Raw genomic sequence first — 25,950 nt, 5'->3', positions numbered from 1 at the left:
AATTTTACACTAGTTGTATTTAGAATGAACATGAGTTTGGACAGTTCTTCAAGCAGCTTTGAAGTGTGTAACTCTCTGTTTTAGTATCTATTCCAGAGATGAAGTTACTCAAGTTGATGGGGCAAATTCTCCTCTTTTTTTACATAGTTGCAACCACATTCAAAACACAAATATCTGAAAATGTCATTGACTCTATATTAGTAAAAGTTAATATGCCACATGGTAGTAACAATTGCCTAGATCTTGTATGACATGTCAGCCTGGGAGTAAATAAGAAGAATCTACTCATCTGCCTTTGAGTTATAAAAAATATAAGTAATGAATAATGGCTCGATGCTTAAAGATACTATGCCAGATTCTCACCCTCATTCTGACCCCTTTCTGGCTACTTGGGTGGTACAGAGAAGCTCTCAGTGGGAGTAGATCCATCCTAGTTGGCTCCTACACTACCTCCCCTTCCAGCCCTGGCAAAAGGGAAAAGACATGGGCAGGAAAAGCACTGCTGGCAGCTGCTTTGGGGACATTGCCAGCTTTGTATATTTAGAGCATCCAGGGTCAGTCTGGGCATGAACTGACTCCTTGAGGCTCCCCCTGCGAAAAATGAATCTCCGCATCAGTGGTCAATGTGGCCCACTCTTTTGAGATATATTTTTTGCCCTAAAGTTTGTCATCTACCAGTCTCTAAGTTCAGCTGTTTGTATTGTTTCTAATTTGGTCTTCTGGCAATACCTGGTTTTGAGCTGGCATGACAGCTGAAGATATTTATTGTGAGCTTTGTTGTTAAAAATTAAAATGAGGAGGTTTTCCCTTATCTTGGAGCTTGGCCAGTTTGTCTTTTAGCCTGAAGCTTGACCAGATTGTTTCTTCAGAGTGTCAGACAGTGTAGGCTTACTATTCCTTAGCTTTCTTCATGAATGTTTAACACCAGGACACTTCCCCCTCTTCCCCAAAAATAGGCAGTCTTAAAAATGTCGGACAGCGTGTGCTTCTATGTCCTTTCTCCTATGTGTCCATTGTTAACAACAACATGCGACGGGATCCCTAGGATGCAGCCTGGGACTGTGGGACCACTGTACCCCTTTATCTCTCCAGCCTGGGCTGTCTTTCTCAATGCTTTGCTGGTGATAAACAGCAAACTCCTTCAGAAGCTGTGATCGCACAGCACAACAGCATGTGGAGCCCCTCACCCAGCTATATGGCATGAATGCTCCCAGAGCCACTCACGAATTACGTTGAGAGAGGCACCAGCCAAATCCCCCCCAGCTCCCAGGACTGTACCTCAGGAATATATCGTCTTGCACCGCTCAAGAGGAGCAGTGCAAATTTATTGATTGGTTCACCACTTCATCAATGGAAAGTGGACATACACCAGCCTCTGCAAATCTGAGCAGATTTACCACACACTTCAGGCAAACTCACTGGTAAAGATAAACAGTTAAATTTCTTGACTATAAAAGATTGATTTTAAGTTATATTAAGTGTTAGGCAAAAAGTCAGTCAGTTACCAACAGAAATAAAATATAAGCACACAGTCTAAACTCTCAACCCTATTAGTCTGGGCAACAACTAGATTAAGCAGTTTCTCTCACCTCCACTGGATATTGCAGTCCTTCATATACAGGTTTGTCCCCTAAACTTGGGCCAGTCTCCTCTGTTGGAGTCTTCGGTCTTTGTCTTTGTTGCTTGCAGCATAGATGGGTGAAGCATGGGCCCCCTGTGTTCTGTTTAATATCTTCAGTCCAGTGTGCTTGGAGAACACAAGTCCAGGCATGTCTGGTGGGCATTGCTGAGTCCCCAGGCAACTTGAGCAATCCCCCTGGTGCAGCCTTATGCAGGTGAGTCATTGAATTGCAGCTCCCTTGCTGGACAATGGCTGTTGATGGTGGTTTGACACCCTGCCTGGGCACTGGTTACTTTCCTTGCTGTTGTCTCTGGGGAGCTAATATCTGGCTGATTCCCCAACTTTTACAGCATGTTTTAATGACAACCATACAACAGAATTCTCATAACTTCATATGCGCTAAAGATATACATATTTAGATAGAACAGTGGCTTTGAGCAGTTCATAACCTTTCCCCTGATACCTCACATGGCATGCTTTATATATAAGATCACAATTGTTTATATGAGGAATATGGGGGTTACAAGACACTCCCCCAAGGTATAGAATGTCACAGTACGCATACGTTTCATTGTACTTGCAGACATTGTGGACTTTACCCCAGGGAAATGTCACAGCATATGCATAATTCTCTTCCACTAGGGGCTCAAGATCTGGATCGCATCCGTTTATCCACCTACAGAACAGCATGCAAGCTTAGATTTGTACAGAAGAAATGCAACTGTAAGTATGTCAGTTGTTAACCGCAAGTACCATCTTTAGTCTTACCACTGTAGGATCTGTTTCTTCTCCAGTTGAAAGAAAAATATGGGTTTATTTTAATGTACAGTTAGGAGACACTAATAAGAATGCCGGGGTAATAAAGAAATGTATAATAATTCCATACTGTTAATTATCCTCAAAGTGTTAGTGTGGAAGTGTTGCTATTGTGGGGTTGGGGGGGTGGGCAGTTTCTTTAATGCTGCTTCTAAATGTGATTTTTCTTTTAAAAACAGTTTTTCTTAGCAGGTTATGAAAAATGCCAGGAGCTTTAAAAAAAAAAAAAAGCCACCACCCCATAGACTTTGCCATTTGTTTTGCAGATTTTTTTTGAACGTTTCTCACTAAGCCTGTTTACGCTGGGCTATTAAAGAAATCTCACCAATGTATCTCCTCTAACTGTCACAATGACTGGTCTAAACACTTGTGCTGCCACCAGAAGAGCTGCACTGGAGGGAGTTTAAAAAAACAAAACAAAAAACATAGACATGACCTGTGCAGCTCAGCAGCGAGCTCTTTGCTTTGAGGTTGTGAATATTGGTGCTGCAAGAAAATCTTCCGCTTGTGGCCTCCAAATATCGGCAAAAGGCCAGTCGGAAAAGCTTTTAAAAGAAAATGGAGAATGGATAGAACACGCAGGAGGTTACTAGCCATGGGTCAAATCCTGCAATCACCTCTTTAGCGTACCTCTCATATTAATAGGCATTTTTAGCTTGTGTAAGGACCATAGGCTTGGTCCATGTCACAAGCAGGCTGCCCAGTACAGTTTCCTACAGCTACAGTAGTTCAGTCTTGCTCAGTTCAGAAGGAAACATACTGGACAGAGCTGCTGTGATCATGTTTCCTTAAAAAATATTTTATTTTTAATTTCAGAGGATGAAATTTTCACTTAATTTCCATGGTAACTGTATACACTGGTCTTGAGTGTCGTCCGTCTCCCTCCCCCCCCCCCCAAAAAAAATCTAATTGAGCTTATTTTAAGTACAAGGATATAATAGCCTCATCGTAGGGGAGATTGGATGGCTGAAGGCATTGGTAATGGAACATAGAACAATAATTAATATTTATGAAATGTGTAGTGTTTGTGTAAACATACAAATAGTATTTTTTATAATAGAATATAGAGTCTGACACCTTTTGTCACTACTTTGAACAAAGCCAGTCAGTGATTAAAAATCAATACCATCAGCGTTTTCTTCAGTAACTTGTGTGAAACAAGTTGGTGGTCTCGGTTCTGTTCTTAATGGATAAGGTGTCCAGACTGTAAACAACATCTTTGACTGGCTCTGTTGTTGGCTGCCTCAGTGGGAAGGAAAAGGAATGAATGCTTATGGAAACTGAAATACGCTCGTACCTAAAAGGAGTGAAGGAAGAAGGTCTTTCTGGATAAAGGCTGAGGCACCGTGGTAGGACATTGTGTGGAATATCTGCATTGTAATTTGAGCAATGTTGTATAAGTGTACCAAAGGTCCAAAAACTCTGGTCTCTATGGCTGTCAATCTAGCACTATTTATGAGCACTAAGTGCACTTTTAAAGGCCACCCTCGGAAAGAAGTGCTATCTTAGGGAGAAGGGTACAGTAATGTCTACTGTTCTCTTGTGGTACACTTCATGCATGATATCAGGACCATAATGCTAGATAGCTCAGAGGAGTAACAAAGAAGCAAAGGCCATATTATGTGTGAAATTTTACTTTTATGTGACTTTTGCTGTAGGGGGAATGGATAAGACCTGAGCTCTGAGCCAGGAGGTGGCTGTTCACCTACCTACAGCAGGATTTTAATGCAATTTTAAAACATGGGCACCTTGCTAGAATGACACAACCCCACAGCGAAATGCTCAAATTCCACGTGAAATAAGCATTGATGTGGAAATCAGTCAGGTGTTCATGTGAACTCCTGGTATCGCTTTTCAAGAATTAACAGCTTTGTGTCTAGGCCTCCTCACATACCCAGTTCGATAGGCATGATCCAAAGCCCACTGAAGTCAATAGTAGCCCTAAAAGAGGCACTAATTTTAAGACGGTGGGCAAACTATGGCTGAGCACATAGTGTATGATTTTCCATTTGCCTACATGGTCATTAACTTATTTTTGCTTTAGGATATTTTGAGCCTAAAAGGTGCTACATAAAAACAAATCCTCTTCTATAAGGAAGACAGATGGCAAATAAAGGAGGAGTGGAGGAAAGCAAATGAGTTCAAGAATCTTCATTTACTCTCTTCATTCAGCTGTAAATTTTTGAATGCTTCCTTTAAATACAGTAACCTAGGGTACCTTAACCTTTATATATCCTATTGAGTTTTCCAAATGAAAAAGGAGAGTGTAGTGATTTATTTTTTAAGTTGATTGTGTCATTTAAAAGCCCTCACTCCTATTTGTACCAAAATCCCCATGTATCTAGCTCTAGACACAGGGATTTAACCAAAAGTTTACCCTTAGAATGAAGGTCTGTGTGAAACTATTTCCTTCTCAAGCTCTTCAGAAATTATTGTTGCTCTGAGATGGTTGAACCATGCATAGTTTCCATTGTCAGAATAGTTTTCCTTTCTTTCCTGGACTTTTACACTACTAGAGTGCTGTGATTGCTGAGGAGAGAGTTACAAATGTTTCAGGGAAATTATCTAAGTTCTGAACAATGACTGTCCAACATGGAATATCTAGACACCACAAGACTTTACCAAGTAATGGTTCTGAAGTGGTTGTTAATACAGTCATCTCGCTAACGTTAGCAATTCATTTTCCCCGCTGAAATTGCTGTGGAGTATGTGCTGAGCAGTAGTGAATTCAGGAGACAAAAGTGGAAATGGGGAAAAAATAGTTCAGCTATATCTGAGCTGCTTCATTTAAGAGTGGCTGTAAAAAGAAAAACTCAAAGACAACTCTACTCTTATCCCAGCTTTTAGGAACCCCTGCCTCTCAAGCCATCTCTGTTCTTCTTTCAGCTGTGCTCTTCTGCTCTGCCCCCTGAACCAGCTCCTCTCTGACTCTCACCAGAGTAGACTTTTTATGGAAAAAAGAGGCGCTGTGTGTATTTAAAGGGCTCTTTTAAAAGAACTAATTTAATAAAGTGAAGGGAGCTGCTGTCAGCTGCAGGCTCAGGGTGTCTGGGGAGCAAAGCAGTGCTTGTTTGGATACCAGAGGGGGCCATGCTGGCAAAGGCAGAACAGAGATTTTATTAATGCCACAATATTTATGTAAAGATGCTCATTAGTATATAGTAGCATGTGATCTTTTCCTTCTAGGATATCATTTAGGCTGGTACGCTGTATAATGAACAATCCTATGTTTGTTGCAGCTGTGCTTTATGCAAACACACACCCATGTGCTCATCTCTGTGAATTCTTCTCTCTGCTAATATAAAAGAGGGCTCTGGAGCAGACTACAGGAACAGAGTGAGCAGTTAGTTTTCCCTGATGATGTAGATATTGTGTAATGGGTGGTGAAGTGTGTGAAACAGCTGTTATGTTACAGAGATCCATATCTTCCTACCACTAAACTATTGCCTAAAAGCAGAAAGCTATAAAAGGGGGAAGGAATGAAAAGGAAATGCAGTTGGATAAGTTACTTTTCCAAGTACCAATGCTTTTGTGTAGTTCAAATGAACTGCTATATCAAATTTAGGTAAATTTAGGTGACAGCTAATTTTGTCAAGAGAAAAATATCAACAATATTTAGCAGATATTTTTTTAAAAATTGCAAATACAGACCTTGAAGGTCAGGCTGTAAAACTGTAGGAAAATTCTCGCTATGCACAAGTTTTTTGCTTTAAAAAGCTCTCCAAGCACTTGAGCCTAGGTCGAGCTTAACTAAAGTCACTCCTCCCCCCTCCCCCCAGTAAGTCATTGCAATTCCTTGTCAACCATGATAAAATCAGATCCAGTCCAGCCTCATTCTCCTAATGAATTCAAGAAATTCTGCATACGGAAATGGAAAAGATAAACAGAAAAAATTGAAAAATATCAGCTGTTGATGCCCTGTGTTGTATCAACACTTCATATTTAATTACAATATCCCTCCAAAGTTAACAAGATATTTCTTTACATACCTCTCAACTTGCCAGTGTCCAAATGTGGGATGAAATGTGTGACACAGCCCCAAATTGAGAGGAACACAAAATTGTCATGCAGGAAACTTAATGCCCTGGAATTCATTGCTTTAGTGTGGATAACTCTTTTTGTAAACACACTTTCATGTTTTTTTATTTCTGCTGTAAATTTTTCAACCATAAAAGTGAGGGGATAATAAATTTGTGAGAAACAGATAATTTTGGGACTAAAATGAGTGATGTCCCTCTTTGAGGGATAGTTGAAAGTTATGTTTGTGTATTACTTTGCATAGCTCCTGTAGTCATAACAGGTAGTCCCTAAGTTCTAAAGATAGCTCAGTGGTTTGAGCATTGGCCTGCTAAACCCAGGGTTGTGAGTTCAATCCTTGAAGGGGCCATTTGGTATCTGGGCCAGAAATTGGGGATTGGCCCTGCTTTGAGCAGGGGGTTGTACTAGATGACCTCCTGAGGTCCCTTCCAACCCTGGTATTCTATTCTATCACACACACTAGATATGCCATCCGCAAAAGCAAAAATACCATAAACTAAACAAAATGTTTTGTTATCATAAGCTAAATGACTTGAGATTTGGGCTCTGATGGACTGCAGAGGTGAATGAATTCTACATGTGGGGAAAGGGGCCCTCAGCTGAGGGGTCCTGGCTGCTGATCATGTGGGGCTACACCCACCAAGCACTTAACTGCCATTTTAGAGGCCTAAGTCCAAAATTTAGTTCCTTAAAACCCCTAGTTATCTACCACCAAACCCTGTAGCACCAATCTTCTCTAGGCACCCCTATTTCTGTGGGCAGCTCAAAGCTGCATAAGTCCTGACGATGACAAGCATTCACCTAGATCCTTGCAGGATTCTCAAACTCAGCATTTCCCAGCCTGTGTTACCTCCAGGGTCTGATCCAGAAGGTGATATCAGAGCACACCTACTCTTCACAAATAGAGGAGGCAGTGGTGCCATCCCCACTACCCCCAGTAACCAGATGCTCCCCTAGCATGTGGGAGACCTAGGTTCAAATATTCTGTCTGATGTGGAGTTGGGACTTTAACTTGGCTTCCTGACCTCCCAGGTGCATGCTGTAACCCCTGGGGTATACGGTACTCGACTGGGGTTTATTTTTTAGATGCTCTTGTACCTTATGAGGCAATCCAGTGTTTTGTCTCCATCTGTGTACTGCCACATTTCTTACTCCATTATAGTTTGTTTCCATGACAGCTACATCTTTCTCAAAACCCTTTTTAATGTCACATGTTGTCCTCCTGTTTTCCAACTCCCTCCAAATGGTATCCAGTAAAGGGCTTGTCTAGCAATAACCTTTTGACGTCCATGCAACATGACCAAACCACTTCCACTTTCTTTCTTGAATCATTTTCTGTACAGTCTGTTGGCCAGTCCTTTGTAACCAGAGGCAATGCATAGGGTGACATGTGGGGTCAAGTGCCCCCCAGATTGGCCTGTCTGAGGGGAGGGAGAAGGGCTCCCTTCTCCTGCTGCGCCTGCCCCCGGGTAGGGTGACCAGACCGAAAATGTGAAAAATCGGGACGGGGTGGTGAGTAATAGAAGCCTAAATAAGAAAGAGCCAAAAATCGGGACTGTCCCTATAAAATCGGGACATCTGGTCACCCTTCCCCAGCATGCTCAGCCCCTGTCCCTGGCAGCCAGGCTTGGGCAGGGAGCAGAAGGGGTGGAACTAGCCACTTACGATATCGGCTGCTGGGAGGCTGCTCTGTGCAGTGCAGCAGCTGCCTGAGAGAGAGCCTGGCTGGGGAGGTGGTGGCGGCGGCCCACTCCCTGCCTAGGCTTGGCTGCCAGAGATGGGCTGAGCGAGTCGAGTCCTCCCACTCCCCCAAGTCACGTTTCTGGTTTGCTCAGCCCCTGTCCACAGCAGCCAGGCCCAGGCAGGGAGTGGGCCACTGCCACCAGACTCTCTCAGGCAGCTACTGCACTGCGCAGAGTAGGAACCAGAGTGGCCAGCTTCCACAACGTGAGAAGTGTCTCCATCCTGCTCCCCGCTCGAGCCTGGGTGCCAGGAAAGTGGCCAAATGTGCCAAGGTGACGTGCAGCAGGCGAAGGACAGAGCCCCCCCCTCTGCTCCCCGCAGGTAATATGGGGTGGGAAGAGTCCAGTGGCCCCGGGCTGAGTGCAGGGGTCACTGGGCAGAGGAGGGCTGTGGGGGTGGTCACATGTCCCCGTATGGGGAGGCATGAGTCAACCAAGTTTGTAACACATCAGCATTAGATACTTTATCCCACCAGCAGATGCCAAGTATTCTCCGCAAGCATCTCTGATGCAATGCGTTACATTTCCTGTTGTGGGCTTCCAGCATTTGCCAAGTTTCAGAAGCATATAACAATGTTGGTATCCGAATGACATTATATTACTTTATCTTGATTCTTATGTTAATTTTCTTATTTTTCAAAATATTTACCAGTCTCAAAAAAGCTTCCCTTGCCTTCCCAGTTCTTGCTTCAATCTCCTTATGGAGTTGGCCATCAGCACTGATTATGCTTCCATGATATGCTGTATTCTTCACTATCAGTCACATACGCACAGTCATTGCTGACCATTCTTTCAACAATGATGACTTTTATGTTTTCTTTTGGCTGTTTCTTAATCCTGTTTTGGTAGCAGCATCACATTCAATTGATAGTGGTCTTTTTCATGCCGCCATCATCATCATCTTCGTCCAACAGACCAATGTCATCTGCCACGTCAAGATCTTGAAGCTTTCTTCTACTCCACCTAACTCCCCATATCTTCCTTTGATGTTACTCTTTGCATCACATAATCTATCACAACGTGGAAAAGTGGGGATGATAAAATGTAACTCTGCTGTACTCCAGTGATGATATCAAATAAATTGGTCTCTCCACTTTCTGTCTTTGCATAGCAGTTTTAGCCTTTGTACAGCATCTTGACTAGTGACACTGTCTTTCTAGGAAGCCCATATTGTTGTAAGATGTTCCACAGCGACACTGTGAATGCAGTCAAAAGCTTTGGTGAAATCTATGACGTTCAAGACTAATCTTCTCTGGATGGCTAGCCCTTTCTCAATCAAACATCTCAAGATAAAGATGTGATCTACAGTAATAAAGTCCCAGATTATTCCAGGCTTTTAATTTAATTGAACTTCACCTGGCAGCAAACAAAGCCAGTGAAGAAGCTTGAGCAAAGCGTAACATACGGCAGCCTATGCCATTCAAGAGGTGGTCAAGTGAATTCCTCACTCACTGCCGTTTATGGGTGGGCTTAAAGTAAGTAACACTCACTACCAGAGTCAAGAGTAGAGATGGCAAAAGTGTGGGTAAGTATTATGAGATTGCCAGAATTTGGAAGCCATTGTGGGCCATTGCTGCTATGGAAGAGTCTAGGAGCAGCAGAGGATTCAGCTGAACTCAAGATACACACCCTCAAAAGAGAGCAAAGACAGTGTTCCACCCAGACCACTAAATGTTCCCCACTACGACATCAGGATAACTTCTGCCTTATCAAGTGTGAGTTGCAGCTAGTATTTTTAGCCATAACTTTGTCTCTAGAAAAGTGCTGAGACTCCCAAAACTGGGGAGGACAAGTGACTAACCACCACCGCCAAATGTATGGCGCGTTCTCCAGCACTGAAATTGACAGGGTGTGAACGTACATTGTCTTTGTTTAGTTTGGTTTGGGATATCTTTATAGAGTGTGTTTTAATATTTGTTTTTGTTGCATGTATTAAAAAGTGATTAGTTTATCCAGAAAAGCATCCTGAGATGAAATATCATGTTCTCTCGCACATTCCCTCTGGGCCACAGAGGCAGAAGCAGTGGAACGTAACATATCATAATAAACCATTATACAATTAAACATAACTGAGCAATACAGGACTGTACAGCTGGCAAGCTGTTGCCATCCTTGATGGACTTTGCTCAGCATGTTGAGAGATTATTCGATGCCTGCAGAAAAAGCAAATGCTGCTGATTTCCCTAGATCAGAATAAACCATTGGCAGTTGAAAGCCTTGAATTTAAAGCCATGCTGATTATTGTAATATGGGGCTTAATTAAAGTAGACAAATAGGGAGCTCATTTCTCTGATTTTTAAATCCCCCACCTTGGGTTTTCAGTTTTGTTTTTTTTCTGCTTTGTCTGCTCCGAAGCATAGTACAACTGTTTTCATATGGATGGAGCTGCTGCCAGTGACTGTGATGGTGACCTTGCTAATTTCCATGCTTCTACACTAATACCTCTTTTCCTCTTCCTTTCACTGAGTTCAAACAGTTACCCCTAAGAGGCACGTAGTCAAATCAGCTTGCTTTTGGTCCCCTTTTGATCTGGCCTGCCATTTTAAGTTTGGTTTAAGTTAGGCTAATGACTCACCCTCCTAATGTATAATAATTCCATATCTGGAATTGAAATATAATTGCCTATAAACATACCAATTTCAGATGTTTCTCACTCTGTGCCATGATTCTCAGTCTGGCATTATAGCAAACTGTGCTCAACCTGATATTATCAAGCCAGCGCTAGAAATTGGCAATTTGGGTATCAAACATGTGATGCTGTTTGTGCAAATGTGCAAGTCAGGCTTGCTGTGTAATGTGTAGCCAGCTATAACTCTTAAATGCCTCTCATTTTACTTCTGCTGATACCTGCATTCCACACAGATTTGGTTCCCCCATCATTGTTCTGGTTAAAAATCTTTACCATGGAAATAAAGGAGCAAGAAACTATGATTATCGAGATATCCATAAAAAAAAAAGAATCCTGCAGCACTTTAAGTTTTCTGAATGAATAATAATTTTTTGTCCCTCATTATGAGTCTGTCATGTATTGCATCCCATGTGGACCTTGGCAGGTTGAGACTCATTGCAACAGGCTTCAGGGCAGCCTGGCATGAGATCCTCCTCCACCAACAGCTAGAACTCCAGAGTACTGTCTCTCATGCCTGCCTTCTACTACGCGCAAAAACCCTTCTCTTTGGACTAAACACTTCATTTTTAACAAAATGCCACATGGGAGCTGTAATATGTCTGTATTGAGCAGGCAGGACCACTTGCTGCAGGGTCTTACTCTTTGAGTAAGAGACATCTATACCAACAGAGAAAGTAAACTGCAGGTATACAGTGTACCTCCCATGAGAAACCCCAAAGGCCTACCTTGTTGGAATTTAAAACTTTTCCCTGGGAGTCCAGTCTGAATCCTGAATCAGTGTTGCCAACCCAAATTCTTTGAAAAATTGTGAGTCAGGCCTCTAAAAATAATGAGATTCACTTAAAAATCATGAAATGTAAAAACAAAGCAAAACATTTTGGGTCTTTTTTGAGCCTGTGGGGTATGCTTAAGTCACATTTTCGAACCTTTCTTTGTAACCATGATGGTTAGAAACTCCAGGGGTTTTTTTTGTTTTTTTTTGTTTTTTAAAGAAATGCCAGATTCTCTCACATTCACATGACACCAAGAGATGAGACTTTAAGAAGAATTTGAAATATCAGGAGACTTACGATAAAATTATGAGAGCTGACATCTGTGAAGTTCTAAACTATTCCCAACTTAGTGCTTTCAGGTGCTCTCATTTTTTCCAGCTATTTAGTCAGGGACCTAATGCTCCCTAAGACAGCCTAGTGCCTTGTGAGTTTCTAGTCTTTTGGAGTGGGGTGGAGGGTTGTGCACATGCTCAGTTTTTTAATCAAAAGTTCATGAGGATTTATTTTAGCACATTCACTGCAGCCAAATACTTCATGGAGATTTACATCCAGAAGTTATTCACTGGCAACACAATATCCTGAAACTATTCCAAAGTGTCTTAAAAAAATCTGTCTTTTTAAAAGTTCATGAATATGGTTATGTTTGATAGCATAACAGCTGGTGAGTAATGTGTGTCTGAAATTCTTGCAGAGAGGTGCCACTAAAAACTCAACATTTATCCATAGTTACCACACAGTGGAATAGGAGAGAACAGTGGTGTATCGGATGCTACTGTGGGTAAATGTTGAGTGTTTTCTTTTAATGGCCAGCGATGGAACTGTCACACCTCAGGAATAGTGATGCGTTGCTTACCTGATCATTGGGTTCATTTTATCCCTCGAAAGGAGGTGTGGAAGTGAAATGTAGATCTTCAAAAGGTTGATTTGTTTAGGGATTGATTTTTCAGCTGTACTGACCACCCCCAAATCCAGTTGACTTCAGTGGAAGCCGAGAGTGATCAGCACCTCTGAAAATCAGGTCTTAAATAGTGTCCTGGTGAGTTGCAGAAACCCTTCTTCTTTTAATCTTTCACTTACAGTGACCAGTGGCTGAACTGGCAGTCCTGCTGAAGTCATAATTTAGGCACAAGTGTGAGACAAACAGTAGCAGTTCAAGTTTTCTCCTCACTATGCCCCACTAAGGGTGCCTCAGGCCAGGCTTGATGTGATTTCTTGTAGTTCGAACATAGTTCAGTCTGTTCTCACCTGTTTCTTGCCCTCTCTGCTGAAACTGCCAAAAGCACGGTGCTACTTTGTGGTTGTTTTTGTGATGTAGGAATTAAAATGGGACAGTCAGATCATTTCCTGAACTGAGGGGTCTCAACAGCTGTCATGTGACCTGACATGATTTGAAGTAGATACCCAGAAATGAAAGGTTCCATATATCCCATTGCCTATCATTACCTTTCAATCCCCTTGAATACTTCAAACAAGGAGCGGGGAGGGGAATTATTCCTGTTTTTCTGTAGTATTTGTTTTAAAAATACTTAAACACTAAAGACAGCATGAAAGTATACACACACTGTGATGTTCACTTTATCAACAGTTCTGCATTCTCTGCAATTCTCATTCTGCACCTTTGCTCACTGTCCCTCCCTTTGTACTCTTGATTCCATGCATTTCTGCTTCAGCTATATCCTCTCCTTAACAGTTGTGTCCTTACTACCACTCCTTGGCCTGGTAGTCCATTGCACTATAGCATAAACTGGGCTCTCCCCTTGTATCTCTTCTCTATTCTTGCTTCTATACCAGGGGTGAGCTTTGGATCCTGTCCGTGGGATTGCCCCCCATGGTGCTGCGGGCCCTGCGCCGCTCTCAGAAGTGGCCAGCACCATGTCCCTGGGGCCCCGGGGGGAGGCAGAGGGCTTCATGCATTGCCCTTGCCTCCAGGCACCACCCCACGCAGCTGCCATTGGCCGGGAACGGGGAACCGCGGCCAATGGGAGCTTCAGGGGAGGTACCTGAAGGCGTGGCAAGGGCAGCGCCTGGAGCCCTATCCCCCCAGGAGCTGTGCAGGGACGTGGTTCTGGCCGCTTCCCGGAGTGGCGCAGCGTGGGGCCAGGGCAGGCATGCAGGGAACGTGCCCTGGCCCCGGTGCACACCACTGCCACCCCGGAGCCACTTTAGGTAAGTGGCGCGGGGCAGGAACCCGAACCCCTCCTGCACCCCGCCCTCCCAACTCCCTGCCTGCACCTCGCACCCCTCCTGCACCCAACCCTTTCCCTGAGCCCCCCATATACCCCGCACCCCTCCTCTGCCCTAATCCTTTGCGCTGAGCTCATTCCTGCACCCCACGCTCCCTCCCGCACCCCAACCCCCCTGTATTTAGCTTATCACTATATGGCATGTTTTCTAATCCTTTAATCATTCTTGTGGCTCTTCTCTGAACCCTCTTCAATTTATCAACATCCTTCTTAAATTGTAGACACCAGAACTGGACACAGTATTCCAGCAGCGATCTCACCAGTGCCAAATACAGAGCTAAAATATCCTCTCTATGCCTACTCTAGATTCCCCTGTTTATGCATCCCAAGGATCACATTAATCCTTTTCACCACAGCATCACACTACATGTGAAGCAAACCCACAGCCAGTCCAGGGCTGTTCACTCAGCTGCCATGATTCACCCTCCATAGAGCCTGCAGTGACTCATATTCAGGCATGCTGCAGCAGCCTATCTCTGGGCAGGGCCTGTGTCAGTTGACCTCCTGGCACAGGTATTTCACTGACCCCTCTAAAGCGACAAGTTAGTCCGTGCAACAGCACTACTGGACCAGGAACCCTCCAGCTGCCTCAGTGTTACTGAATCCCTAGGCTTCCAGCCTGCCCTTGATCAAGTTCCTGTTCCTGCCCCAGACTTCCCCAAGCCTAGTTCCAGCCCAGTTCAGCCCATGCCCATGCACTACTCTGACCCTCCAGCCCTGCATTCACCTTCTGACCACCCAGCCTCTCAGATTCACTCCCACCCTGCTTCAACCTTGGCCTGTATTTGGAATCCAGACTCTGACCTCGGTTTCAATGCTGCCCCCATCCCGGTCCCAACTCTAAAGCTGGCTTCGATCTTTGTACCTGTTCTTACTACTGCTCTAACCACCAGGCATGACTGCCTTGAACCCAGAGCCTGACACTAGGAGCACATGTTCAACTGATTATCCACCAGGACCCCCAGATGTTTTTCATGGTCACTGATTCACATGATAGTCACCCATCCGATAATTATGGCCTACAGTCTTTGTTCCCTAGGCGTATACATTTACATATATTAAACAGCATACTGTTTCCTTGCACCCCGTTTACCAAGTGATCCAAATAACCCTGAATCAGTGACCTGTCCTCTTCATTACTTACCACTCCCCTAATTTTTGTGTCATCTGTGAACTTTATCAGCAATTTTGTTTTTCTCTAGGTCATTAATAAAAATCTTACATTTTGACTGAGTTACAGCCGTGACCCAATGTTGGCTACGGTGGTGTTCCAGAGCTGTAACTGAGAGTAGAATTTGGTCCTTAATATTGTTTAAAATGTGGATAATTGCAACAAAAAACCTGTACACTTTAAGCATTTTCTAAGGTCAAGTCTACAGTAAAAAGTTAAGGTGACCCAGCTAGGTCATTCAGGGGTGTGATAAATCCACACTCCTGAGTAACCTAGTTAAGCCAACCTAACCCCCAGTGTAGACATCACTAGTTATTGCTTCCAGGGGTGGTGGATTACCTACTATGGTGACAGAAGAACCCCTCCCATCACTGTATTGAGTGTTTACACTGAAGCTTAACAGTGGTGCAATGGCAGCAGTTTAAGTGTAGACATGGCCTTTGTTCATGATCTGGATATAGAGCCTTATTATAATCTATTTTTATACTGATTTACAATTAGGAGTAACCCAGTTGATGTCACTGGAGTTACCCTAGTTTAAAAGGGAGGTAAGTAAGAGAAGAATCAGGCTCTTAATGTATACTTTGAAAAGATTGTGTTCAATTTCTTAAGAAAGGAGTAGAATCTAGAATCATACCGTATCTCCTCTGAAGCTTTTGATCTTTCCCTGGCTTCATTTTTCACTTTTCATTTTGTCTCCATCAAATCTAAAGTTTTCTTCTTTTTTGAAACCACCTTTTGTCTTGGCTTTTCAGGAATTCTTAATTTTGCATGTGTAAAATAAAGGATGACAGATAAGCAACCATGTGTATCAAGACTCTTACGCTATCTAGGGATTCTGGCAATATCATTAAAGAGCTTCTGTCACACTCGGGCAAAGTGTAAATATGTAATACTTTACCTAACCTCCATCTATTTGTCACTTTTCTATTTTATACTGATTCTTTACATGGTTGCAGATTGTTGAGGTATTGTGTGTCAGTTGAAGCTTCTCTCCTTTCCTCAGACTGTACCTAATGCCCTGTCCATTCGGTGATGCAGCAATTCAATGACTGACATCACAATTGCTGAAATGGAGAGGACTGTGTGGTAGCACTGGGTTTTGGTGTTACCAAATATATCAGCTAGGGGAAGAAGCTAAATGGAACATAGTTATTTTTGAGACATGTACCTTGGAAACTGGCACTGATGGGAAAGCAAATCTAGAAAGAGTATGTGACATCAAAATAGGGTTTTAGTAAAATGTATTGTACAGTTTGCTTTAATGAGACAGTGACTCCTTTAAACTGCAAGCTTAAAGCAGAGAAAAGGATAGTTGTGTTCCCATATCACAAAGCCTATACCACTGACTATAGCAGTAACTAGCATTCTAGTTGCCAATCTCAGCCAAGGATTAAATGGGCTTAGAGAATCTCGCCTCTAGGGCCCTATGTATGTCAGAAAAATGTTCACCAGTGTACCTATACCAAGGTAAGCTACATTGGTGTATGCCCCACTTTACACCAATGTAGTGACTATACATCACAGGTTGACACTAGGTTACTGTAGTTACACACTACAAATTTTCCTACTAATGATTGGCCCTAAAAGTAGTGTCTCTGGATTGAGCAATATTAGTAGAAAAAGAAGGGGAAAGCTTACACTGTCTCTCCGTGCTGTGTCTGTACTGTGGATAAACAGAGAAATTCAGTCATCAGGACTGTCTGTTTGGCAGCTTTCCCAAGCATAAGTTCAGGTTAAATATTTTTTAAGTTATTTAAAAATTAAGTGAAATCTTGATAGGACAAATTCTATCAGGAAAGCAAAAATAATTGGATCAGTTTAAGAATTCCAGCCATCTAAGTGAATCCATAGAAATTATATTACATTGTAAAATAAATGTAACCCTTCTGCCCGTCAGAGTTGGCAGCAACAAGGGCCGGGTTCAATATCTAGGGGATTCATTCCAATAACACAATGCAAACCAGCTCGAGCCCCCCACCCAGTGACCTGGGACAAATATATACCACCCCCGCTGGGCGCCTCCAAGAGGCAATACTTCCCCTCTCGCAAGCACATAGTCTGAGTGTAGCAAAAGCCTTTTAATAACAGAGAGAAACAATGTGGCATTATGTTGGGGAAACACCACCAACAGGATTCATAACACAACCCATGAGCAAAAACAACCCCACCCCAGGCAAATTGGGGCATGCCCTTTTCCCTTTGGTTCTTGAGTCCAGCAACCCCAAATCACCCAAAGTCCCAAAAGTCCAATGCCCCAAAAGTCTCTGTCCCTGGTCAGGGCAGCCCCAGAGTTCGAAAGTTTATCTGCGGAGCTTTACCTCCCAACCTGGGTGGAAATGGGACGGGGGTAAGAGGCACCTTACGTGATCTGAAGCTGACCGCCCCACAGCTCCATAGCAGCGCTCCGCTCCGCCAGCCGCCCCATGAACTCCTTCGCTCAGCTGCGCTCCGCTCCGCCAGCCGCCCCACGAACTCCTTCGCTCAGCTGCTCTCTGCTCCGCCAGCCGCCCCACGAACTCCTTCGCTCAGCTCCACGGCCCACAAGCAGCTCCTGCCATCCACACACTGCTCCGCGTCGAACTGCTTCACCAGCCGTCCCGCAAACTGCTCCACAATATATCTTCAGGCTCCCCCACTACTTAACACAACACTCAGTGATTTCAGCTCTTAGGTGAAATCAGCTTGTAGTAGGGGAGCCCCAGTGCTGGTGCACTATTAGCCCAAAGTGAGCTCAGCAGCCTATAACTAGACTTCTAATGAAATCAAAATTAGCTCTGATATTCCACAGTGGAGAGAGGAGGAAGTGCAATTAGCATGTAAGGCCCTCACCAAGGGGCCCATGCCACCAAGTATTAATACTTGTCCACAGCCTCTCTCCATTCACACAGTTTTGGAACCCATGACCCTTGCCTAGCGAGTGCTACTTAGTTGATGGTGAGTCCCTCCATCATAACAAAGGGCCACGTACAGTTCCAAGCACAGTTCCCATAATCAGGGTAATAACAATTTATTCTTCCTGCCCCAATAACATAGACACTGGGGATCCCACAGCAGCCAAAGTGACCATTTGGGCAGCTATGGTCTCATTCTAGGCGGGGTGGGTGTGCCTATACAAATGAGATCGGCCCCTGAAGTTCTTTTCCACAACTTGCCACACCTCACCACCAGATGTCAGGGTGGAGCTCATCCTGACACTGCTTACATAAACAATGAATATTTGGGCCCAATTCATCATTGTTCTGCCCCTTGTGCAGTTGTTTACAGCACTGCCAACCCTTAATGTTAAAAAATCATGAGTCAGGCCCCTTCCCCAATCATGAAATCTGCTAAACAATCATGAGATTTTTAAAGTATAATACATTTTGCATTTTGTTTTAATTGCCCTTTGATTTCTGACCCGCTAGTGCACACTCATGTGAACATTTTCAAGCTTTTCTCTGCAGCCATACGGGCTGGAAACTTTTTTTAAAATGAAAATTGAGATCCCCACAGAATCAGAGCATTCCAAGAGATGGTGCTTTAAGAAAAACACCAACTATCCTGGGACTCACAATAAAAATCTCAAGAGTTGGCAACACTGTTCACATCAGTGCAAAATACTAACATTCTGCTTTGGCTGCATTTTACATACCCTGCACTCATTTTGTACGGGTATAAATGGCTGCACAGCATGCAGGTCAACAATGATTTGGGCCTAGTATATTAGATATTTTCCTGTATTTTTCTCGGACATCAAAAATCTTAAAGTTCCACAAAAGAGGAAAGTGTGGTGTTCTCCAGGCCTAACTTTTGAAAAAAGCATACAGATAACTCTGTAAGAGGTTTTCTCACCATGATAACGATATTGAAGCCAACATAAAAAATATCTGCTATTTGCTCTTCATAGGTTGTCCTGGGCATTATCCTTCATAAGCTACTCACACTGCCAAATCTCTAAGCTTACTGTGTTTGTTCAAGTAAATAGACAGACCAGGCTATCTTCAGGAGGGAGCAGCAGAAATCCACAATGTTTGATTTGTGTTCGTCTGCCTGATGTAATGCCAACATACAGTTAAAAATCTGATAGCAGATACATGCCACGCGCACTAAAATATGCATGGTGCCATCTAGTGGTTATCACTGTTAAAGTAAGGTTTTTATGCCCAACGTCCTGCTTATCTTCCTGAATTACTTCTGCATCAAGATATTACACTGAATCCAATGGCTATGCCAGACAGTTAAAATGTGTGGCTTTCTTCTGAAATGTCCTAGTATCAAGTTCAAGCTACTGCAGTCTTTCAACTTAGCTTGATCTTTTAGCATTCCTTCTAAAATTGGAGGTTCCTTTTTTAAAAATTTTGTCAGAAAATATATATTTAAGTCCCCTTAATTCAGTTTCTATCATCAAGGGAAGCTATTGCAGTGAAAAGGAACTTCCTCATTCAAAGTTCAATTATTACATCACTGTTTGATACTGTGTGGACACTTCCTCCTCTCTCTCTCTTCCCCCCGACCCCTGTCCCCCACCTTTTGAGCTGTATGTGAACTTTCCCTATAATACATTGTGTGTTTGTTTAAAAATTATAAAAGGCTACAATGTTGCTGTTTGAACCACAGATGTGGTATTCACCTACATACAATATGTTTTAAGGGAAGTGAGAGAACTGTTTTACATTACAAGGTGACAAAATACACCTGAATTCCAAGACCGAATTCCCTTGTATTTTTCCAGATATTGTTTTCAAAATACATTTTTTTAAAGGAAACCACCTCCTCATATAAAAGGCTGATCCTGGATTTCTTGTGCGCTCAGTGTTCCTATTTCTCATTTTAATAAATGAATTAGTGTCATGGTGGTGTTTCAGTAATAATAATAGGACATAATATATCAGTGTCTTTGTCTCCATCTATTTGCTATTTTATGGGTATTTGCTAAATGTATAGCTATGAAATACTTACTCAGTAGCTCTGTTATTGCATGTATTGTACTGTAGTTTTATAAACAAAGAAGGAGCTTGTCCAAATCTTCAGCCCAGTTTTGGTAGTTTGATCTATTTACACTACAGATTTTAACCTTGGTGTTACCAAGTCAGTAGGCAACTATATTGTAACTGAGTTCTGACTTCATTGTGATCATAGTGTTAGTTTATTTTATAGAACGTTTTGCTTTGTTCAGCTTTTGAATCTATGGTTTAATGATGGTTGGTCTGTTTCCATTTAAAAGAGAAAAGGAATGACCATTTTCCTAGTCTTTGGTTGAGGAGCAAGTGACAACTGCTTCCTCAACCCAACCTTTTGAAAAATTGACTGACATTGGTGCTGATGGTGGGAAAGTCCAGTAAGTGCCTTTCCCATCACCTCCCTTCAGTTTTCAAATAACTTTGAGTGACAAAAATTCTCATTTTCAGGAAAGAATGGCAGGGAGGAAAAGGAGCTTTTATGGCATAAAAGAGAGGATTTACTGCGGCAGTGTATTCCTTCCTAAGCCACAGTGGGCCAGGGTGATGCAAAAGTAAGAAAAAAAAAACATTTCAGTGCATTAATAACTTAATGGTGCTCCTATTAACTCAGTAATAACCAGAGCCTGAGTTGATAATGCCTTCTGCAGACTGAGTTTATGCATTGTGCTCCTGTGATTATAACTAATCCATAGTTAAAATCCAATAAAATAGCTTTTAGTCCATGCCAGGCAAAGTAGGAGGGATATAGGCATTAGGTTAGGAGGAAGTCTCTTGAGACCTGGGAAGGGAGGAGTGAAGGGGTCGAATCACCTTTGGCACCTCCTCCTGGCCAGGCATGGTGTAGCAGCTCTCTTTCTCTGCTGGATGTCTCCTGCCAATGGCAGCTCCACCTCTGCCATGGCCTGCCTCTTCCTGTGACCTGGCCCTCCAACCAGGTCACTTTGAAGTCTCTTCCCTTCTGGGGTAGTCTGCGAACAAAAAGCAAAGGGAATTAATGCAAATAAACTGAATTAGTAGGAGAGAAAGGGGAATGATTCCCTCTCAGGATGCATCAGGAGCTGGCCCTCCCTTCCCTCAGGGAGGGGCCTTCAGTCAGTGGTTATCTGGGAAGCTCCTGCCTTTCTTGGCTCTTTCCTCAGGAGCTGAAGGTCTGTTCTCTTCCCTGGTCTTCCAACAAGTGAGCTACTCTGCTCCTCCTCAAGTCTGTGCAGGTGTGGTGCGGGGCACGGTGGAGCTGGCTGAGCCCAGAACCCCTCCTTAACCCCTTGTTATCCAGTGAGGGGGGGGTTTGTATACCCCATCACAGAAGATCAAAGATTTGGCTAAGTCGGATAACCATCTTCTCCACTAGTTGCTTATCAGAATGGGACCTCTGAAACATTTGAATAAATATGAATTGATTGAGTGACTCTGTTTAAAAAGCATTACTTTATAATGGATGGAAAGTAAATATTAAGGTGCTCTCCTTCTAGAGTGTCACAGTTAGAGTGGGCAGGTTGATCTGAACTGCATTTCCCTAGCTTCCTACTGAATATGCACTTCACAACATTGGAAAAAATACGACTCTTCAGAAGCAGGAAAAGAGGAAGCCATGCTGAGAAAGCTAACTGAAACAAAGGGGTGCCTCTGAGGTTCTGGGGGATCAAAGGAAATGTAGGTTGAGTGCTTGGTCATCATAAAGGTTCTATATGGGCCTGATACAACTCCCACTGAAGTCAATGGAAGTCTTTCCAAGTCTTTCTAAGGAGGAAGCTGAGCACAGTATACATGTGCACTATTGCAATGAAAGTGTTTAGTGCTGATTCCTTTCTACTAAAAAGTTGGTTTTTTTTTAATAGTATGATACACTAGAATATAATATAAACATCCTGGCACAGGATTTGAGATTGTCATTAGGTCATGGCATGGAAGAAGTTATGTACCATTGCATCTGGCTGGTTGGTTTACTTGCTGGTAAAATACTGAGGTAGTATTTTCAGTTTAGGTGCTTTATCGGATTGATGGGAAGAGCAGCCTGGTGATGAACAAATGTGCTGTAGCTGGAAACCACATCTAGTTGCATGCACTATTGTGAAGCTGTTAGCAGGAAGAAGAGAGGACCAGCAATGTTGTGAGTCTGGTGGCTTGGCTTGGATTTGCTTGACATGGCTTGGTCACGCTGATGATGCTGTGTTCCAGTGCTCTGATATGTGATAGGTTCCATAGTCTGCTCTAAAAGAAGAATACTCTTAACCCATTTTGTAATATTTTAAAGTTTTGCTAAACATGAGAAACATGAAATGTTTTCACATTTAATGAAACCCACATGAAAATATTTTGCATACGTTTAAGGTCCATTGACTTCAAATGGGACTACTCACATAAACTTATGCTTAAACTTAAGCATGTGCTTAAGTGCTTTGCTGAATTGCTTTCATTAAATATATATTTGTTGGTTTTGGAAGTAATTTTAATATTTATTGAAAAGTGGTTCCTGTTTCTAAAGACACAAGCAAAAATCTGTGGAGTAAGATTTCTCTCTACTATTGACAGTATGTGTTTAATTTACATTTAGTTAGGCCTAGTGTATGTTAAGTAAATTTGAATTGATTATTAAGCCCTGTTTCAGTCACTTCCCATCACTGATTAAATGTAAAATCTCCCTCTCCAAATTCATTTAGTAGAGCTCATAATTTCAGATAGAATGCAAAAAAAGGATTAGGAATTCAGAGCGAGCAAATCCATTTCATGTTCAAAAGTCTTAAAGACACCAATTATTTTTAAACTTTTTTTTTTTTTACTTGCAGGTAGCAGACTTTTATTGACAGGTGATACTTGAGGTAATCTGCCTCCCTTCAAATTTGTGATGTATCTAAGATTATATCTCCTGGGCACACTAGAGTTCTAAAGAAACTATGTGATAGAAAAGAATGTCATTTCTCTGTGTAAATAACACTTTATTTATTTTGAATATGAATGAGAGTTGTTTCAGTCCATCTCTCTCTCTCTCACTTCTTTCATATGTTGGGGTGTTTTCTAAAGGTATTATTTTAAATACCTAACAGAAAATAATCAGTCCACTAGAACACTGAATTAAAAATATGAGGATTTCCAACTCATTGAGACTAAAGACAGCTGAAGACTGGAAGGAAGATCATAACCAACAGAATTGGTTCGTGTATTTATAATGTGAAGAATTACAATTTTCCTCTAAATGATACAGAAATTAAGCTGTTGACTGAATTAAAAACCTATTTCCATCATCTTGTATTTACTTTATTTCGGTGTGTAGATTTTATTATAACAAAGTGTTGAGAGAAGTAAAAAGTGGCCTGAAAAGAGTGAAAATAGAAGGATGAGATATAAAGTAACTGGGGCATCCATATGCTGCTTGATATGTGGGGAAACAGAATACCCTTTTCAAATTGATTCAGCATCCTCCCCCTTATAGTTAAATATGTTCAAATGGCTAATAGTAAATGCAGCTCTCACATTTTACCTACATGTTCACTGCGTTACCAGTGTCAGAATTTTAGTGTGAAATTTTCTGCAGACATAAATTGATTCTGCACCACTGGCTTCCATGGAACCATGCCAGTTTAGACCAGCAGAGAATTTTGGTCTAAATTCTGTCACCTTCTATAGTACACAGGGTTACCTGAATATAAAAAGTGCTAAATAAAATTAATATGCTTCTATAATCGGGCACAGTATTTGGTGTTTCAGAGTTGCTCTGTCTTTGAATCATGAATCCAAAATACTCATGCTAGGCTAGTGTCTTGTTGCCTAATATCTGATTCGGTTTTCTTTTTCCTGTTCGGTGAATCCTTTTTGTTCAAATTGCTCATCACCACAAATACCTAATCACCAGTAGTTTTGCTAGATGACTTGAAAACAAAGCTGCTAGCTTAAATGGAGTAGAAGGTGGCAAATTGTGGTTATTGCTGCTGATTTGGCTATAAATTGTGCCCACTTCTATTTTATGCTAATACATCCTATTATTTTTGTTCCCCCATTTTCCTGTCCCAACTTCCCACTTATTTGCTTCATCACCTGTTATCTATTGAGGTTTAGATTAAGCTCTTTGAGGCAGGGACTGTCATTTACTATATGTTTCTCCTGTACAGTGCCTACCACAATATAAATTATTTATGCAAGTATTATTTGTATTAATAAACAATACAGGCAGTTATCAGTCAGATCAAAGCTGGCAAGGGGTAAGATATTTAAAGTTCTGGTCATACAGATATCTATATCTAGATAGATCTATGTGGCATCATTATTATTATTTGAGAATGTGGACTGCGACATACGCTCTTATTAGTACAAAATTAGAAACCTGGAGTCCCATGTTACTAATCCTTACTCAGACAAGTAGTCTTATTAACTTCATTTGGGCTACTTGCATGGATAAAGACTAGCAGAATCACTTCCCAGACTGTGCCATGACAAGTCTGGGGACCTGTGAGGTAACATGCATTGTATTTGAATTGTATTTTACAGTGTGCTTACTCTTGATCCTCTAGGATCCGTCAGAGTATGTTAGTTACTAGAATTGAAACAATATGAAGATAAATAGTGCTTGGACTAGTTGCAGAGGAAGTGAACAGCAGCGAGTAGTAGGTTGTTCATCTGCTTAATCCCACCTCTATCAGATTTCAGAGTAACAGCCATGTTAGTCTGTATTCACAAAAAGAAAAGGAGGACTTGTGGCACCTTAGAGACTAACCACTTTATTTGAGCATGAGCTTTCGTGAGCTACAGCTCACTTCATCGGATGAGCTGTAGCTCACGAAAGCTCATGCTCAAATAAAGTGGTTAGTCTCTAAGGTGCCACAAGTACCTCTATCAGACTGAATTAATAGTTTAATGAGTTTTTTTTACACTAACCATTAATTATCTTTAAAAGAACCAACTAGAATATGGAGCTCTCCAGGATGGTATTTATAAATTTCTTAATCTGTGAGAGTTAATTTAACAAAATAGTATTTGTCTCTCAAGTTCTAATGGTGACATTTTGCTTGTCATTGACTCCAAAAATGACAAAGCAAAGATACAATGGTAACATATAGCTTGGCTATTGATGGCAAAATGACACACTTTTTTTTTCATATTTGGTCAAATGAGGGATGATTTAGTTTAGATGATTATCTATGCTGTTCACCACTTATGAGGCCTTTTTGAAAGGTCTCTGAAAAATGCATGGTACATATGCTTTGCACTGTACTGCACAGGGATGTTTGATTTCAAGTTTCATGATTAATTGCAGTTTTAATCACACTGCTAAACAATAATATAATACCAATTTAAATTTATAATAAATATCTTTGATGTTTTTCTATATTTTCAAATATGTTGATTTAAATTACCACACAGAATACAAAGTGTACAGTGCTCACTTTATAACTTTTATTACAAATATTTGCACCGTAAAAAGGATAAAAGAAATAGTATTTTTCAATTCACCTCCTACAAGTACCATAGTACAATATCTTTACTGTGAAAATGCAACTTACAATTGTAGAATTTTTTTTTACATAACTGCACTCAAAAACCAAACAATCTAAAACTTTAGAGCTTACAAATCAAAGCCTGTAGTGGTGTATGAATGTTTAGCACATCTGGCAAGTAAAGACCTTGCAATGTCCGCTACAAAAGTGCCATGCGAATGCCTGTTCACGCTTTCAGGTGACTTTGTAAACAAGAAACAGGCAGCATTATCTCCTATAAATGCAAACAAACTTGTTTGTCTTAGCAACTGGCTGAACAAAAAGTAGGACTGAGTATATACCCACACCCTTCAAGAAGCTTTGGACGCTGGTAAACCATGTTCACTGCGGGGCCCGACCTCTCCCATTTCATTTTATTCACACAGGGATTACAGTCAATTTTGGGAGGCGGGCTGAGTTTGGGGGGGGGCCTCAGTATTGGTACAGTTGTTCCCCCTTTCCCTCCTTCTCATCAGCCCTATATATACCAGCTAACTTTGACCACT

General features: G+C 41.9%; 1 protein-coding gene across 4 annotated transcripts in view; it reads left to right on the top strand.

Moving 5' to 3' along the window:
- The window catches only part of DTNA (dystrobrevin alpha), a 315,284-nt gene that overhangs the window by 181,927 nt on the left and 107,407 nt on the right, over positions 1 to 25,950 (top strand). For all 4 annotated transcript variants that reach the window (XM_084620949.1, XM_084620950.1, XM_084620952.1 and 1 more), the window contains one exon: positions 2,264 to 2,344. In XM_084620949.1, the coding sequence (XP_084477075.1) occupies positions 2,264 to 2,344 (81 nt within the window). The remainder of the gene's footprint in view (positions 1 to 2,263; positions 2,345 to 25,950) is intronic.

The sequence above is a fragment of the Lepidochelys olivacea genome, assembly GCF_965140295.1.
Source record: "Lepidochelys olivacea isolate rLepOli2 genome assembly, chromosome: 2".
NCBI lineage: Eukaryota > Metazoa > Chordata > Testudines > Cheloniidae > Lepidochelys > Lepidochelys olivacea.
The sequence above is the reverse complement of the archived record's forward strand: the minus strand, read 5'-3'. Positions and strand labels throughout refer to the sequence as shown.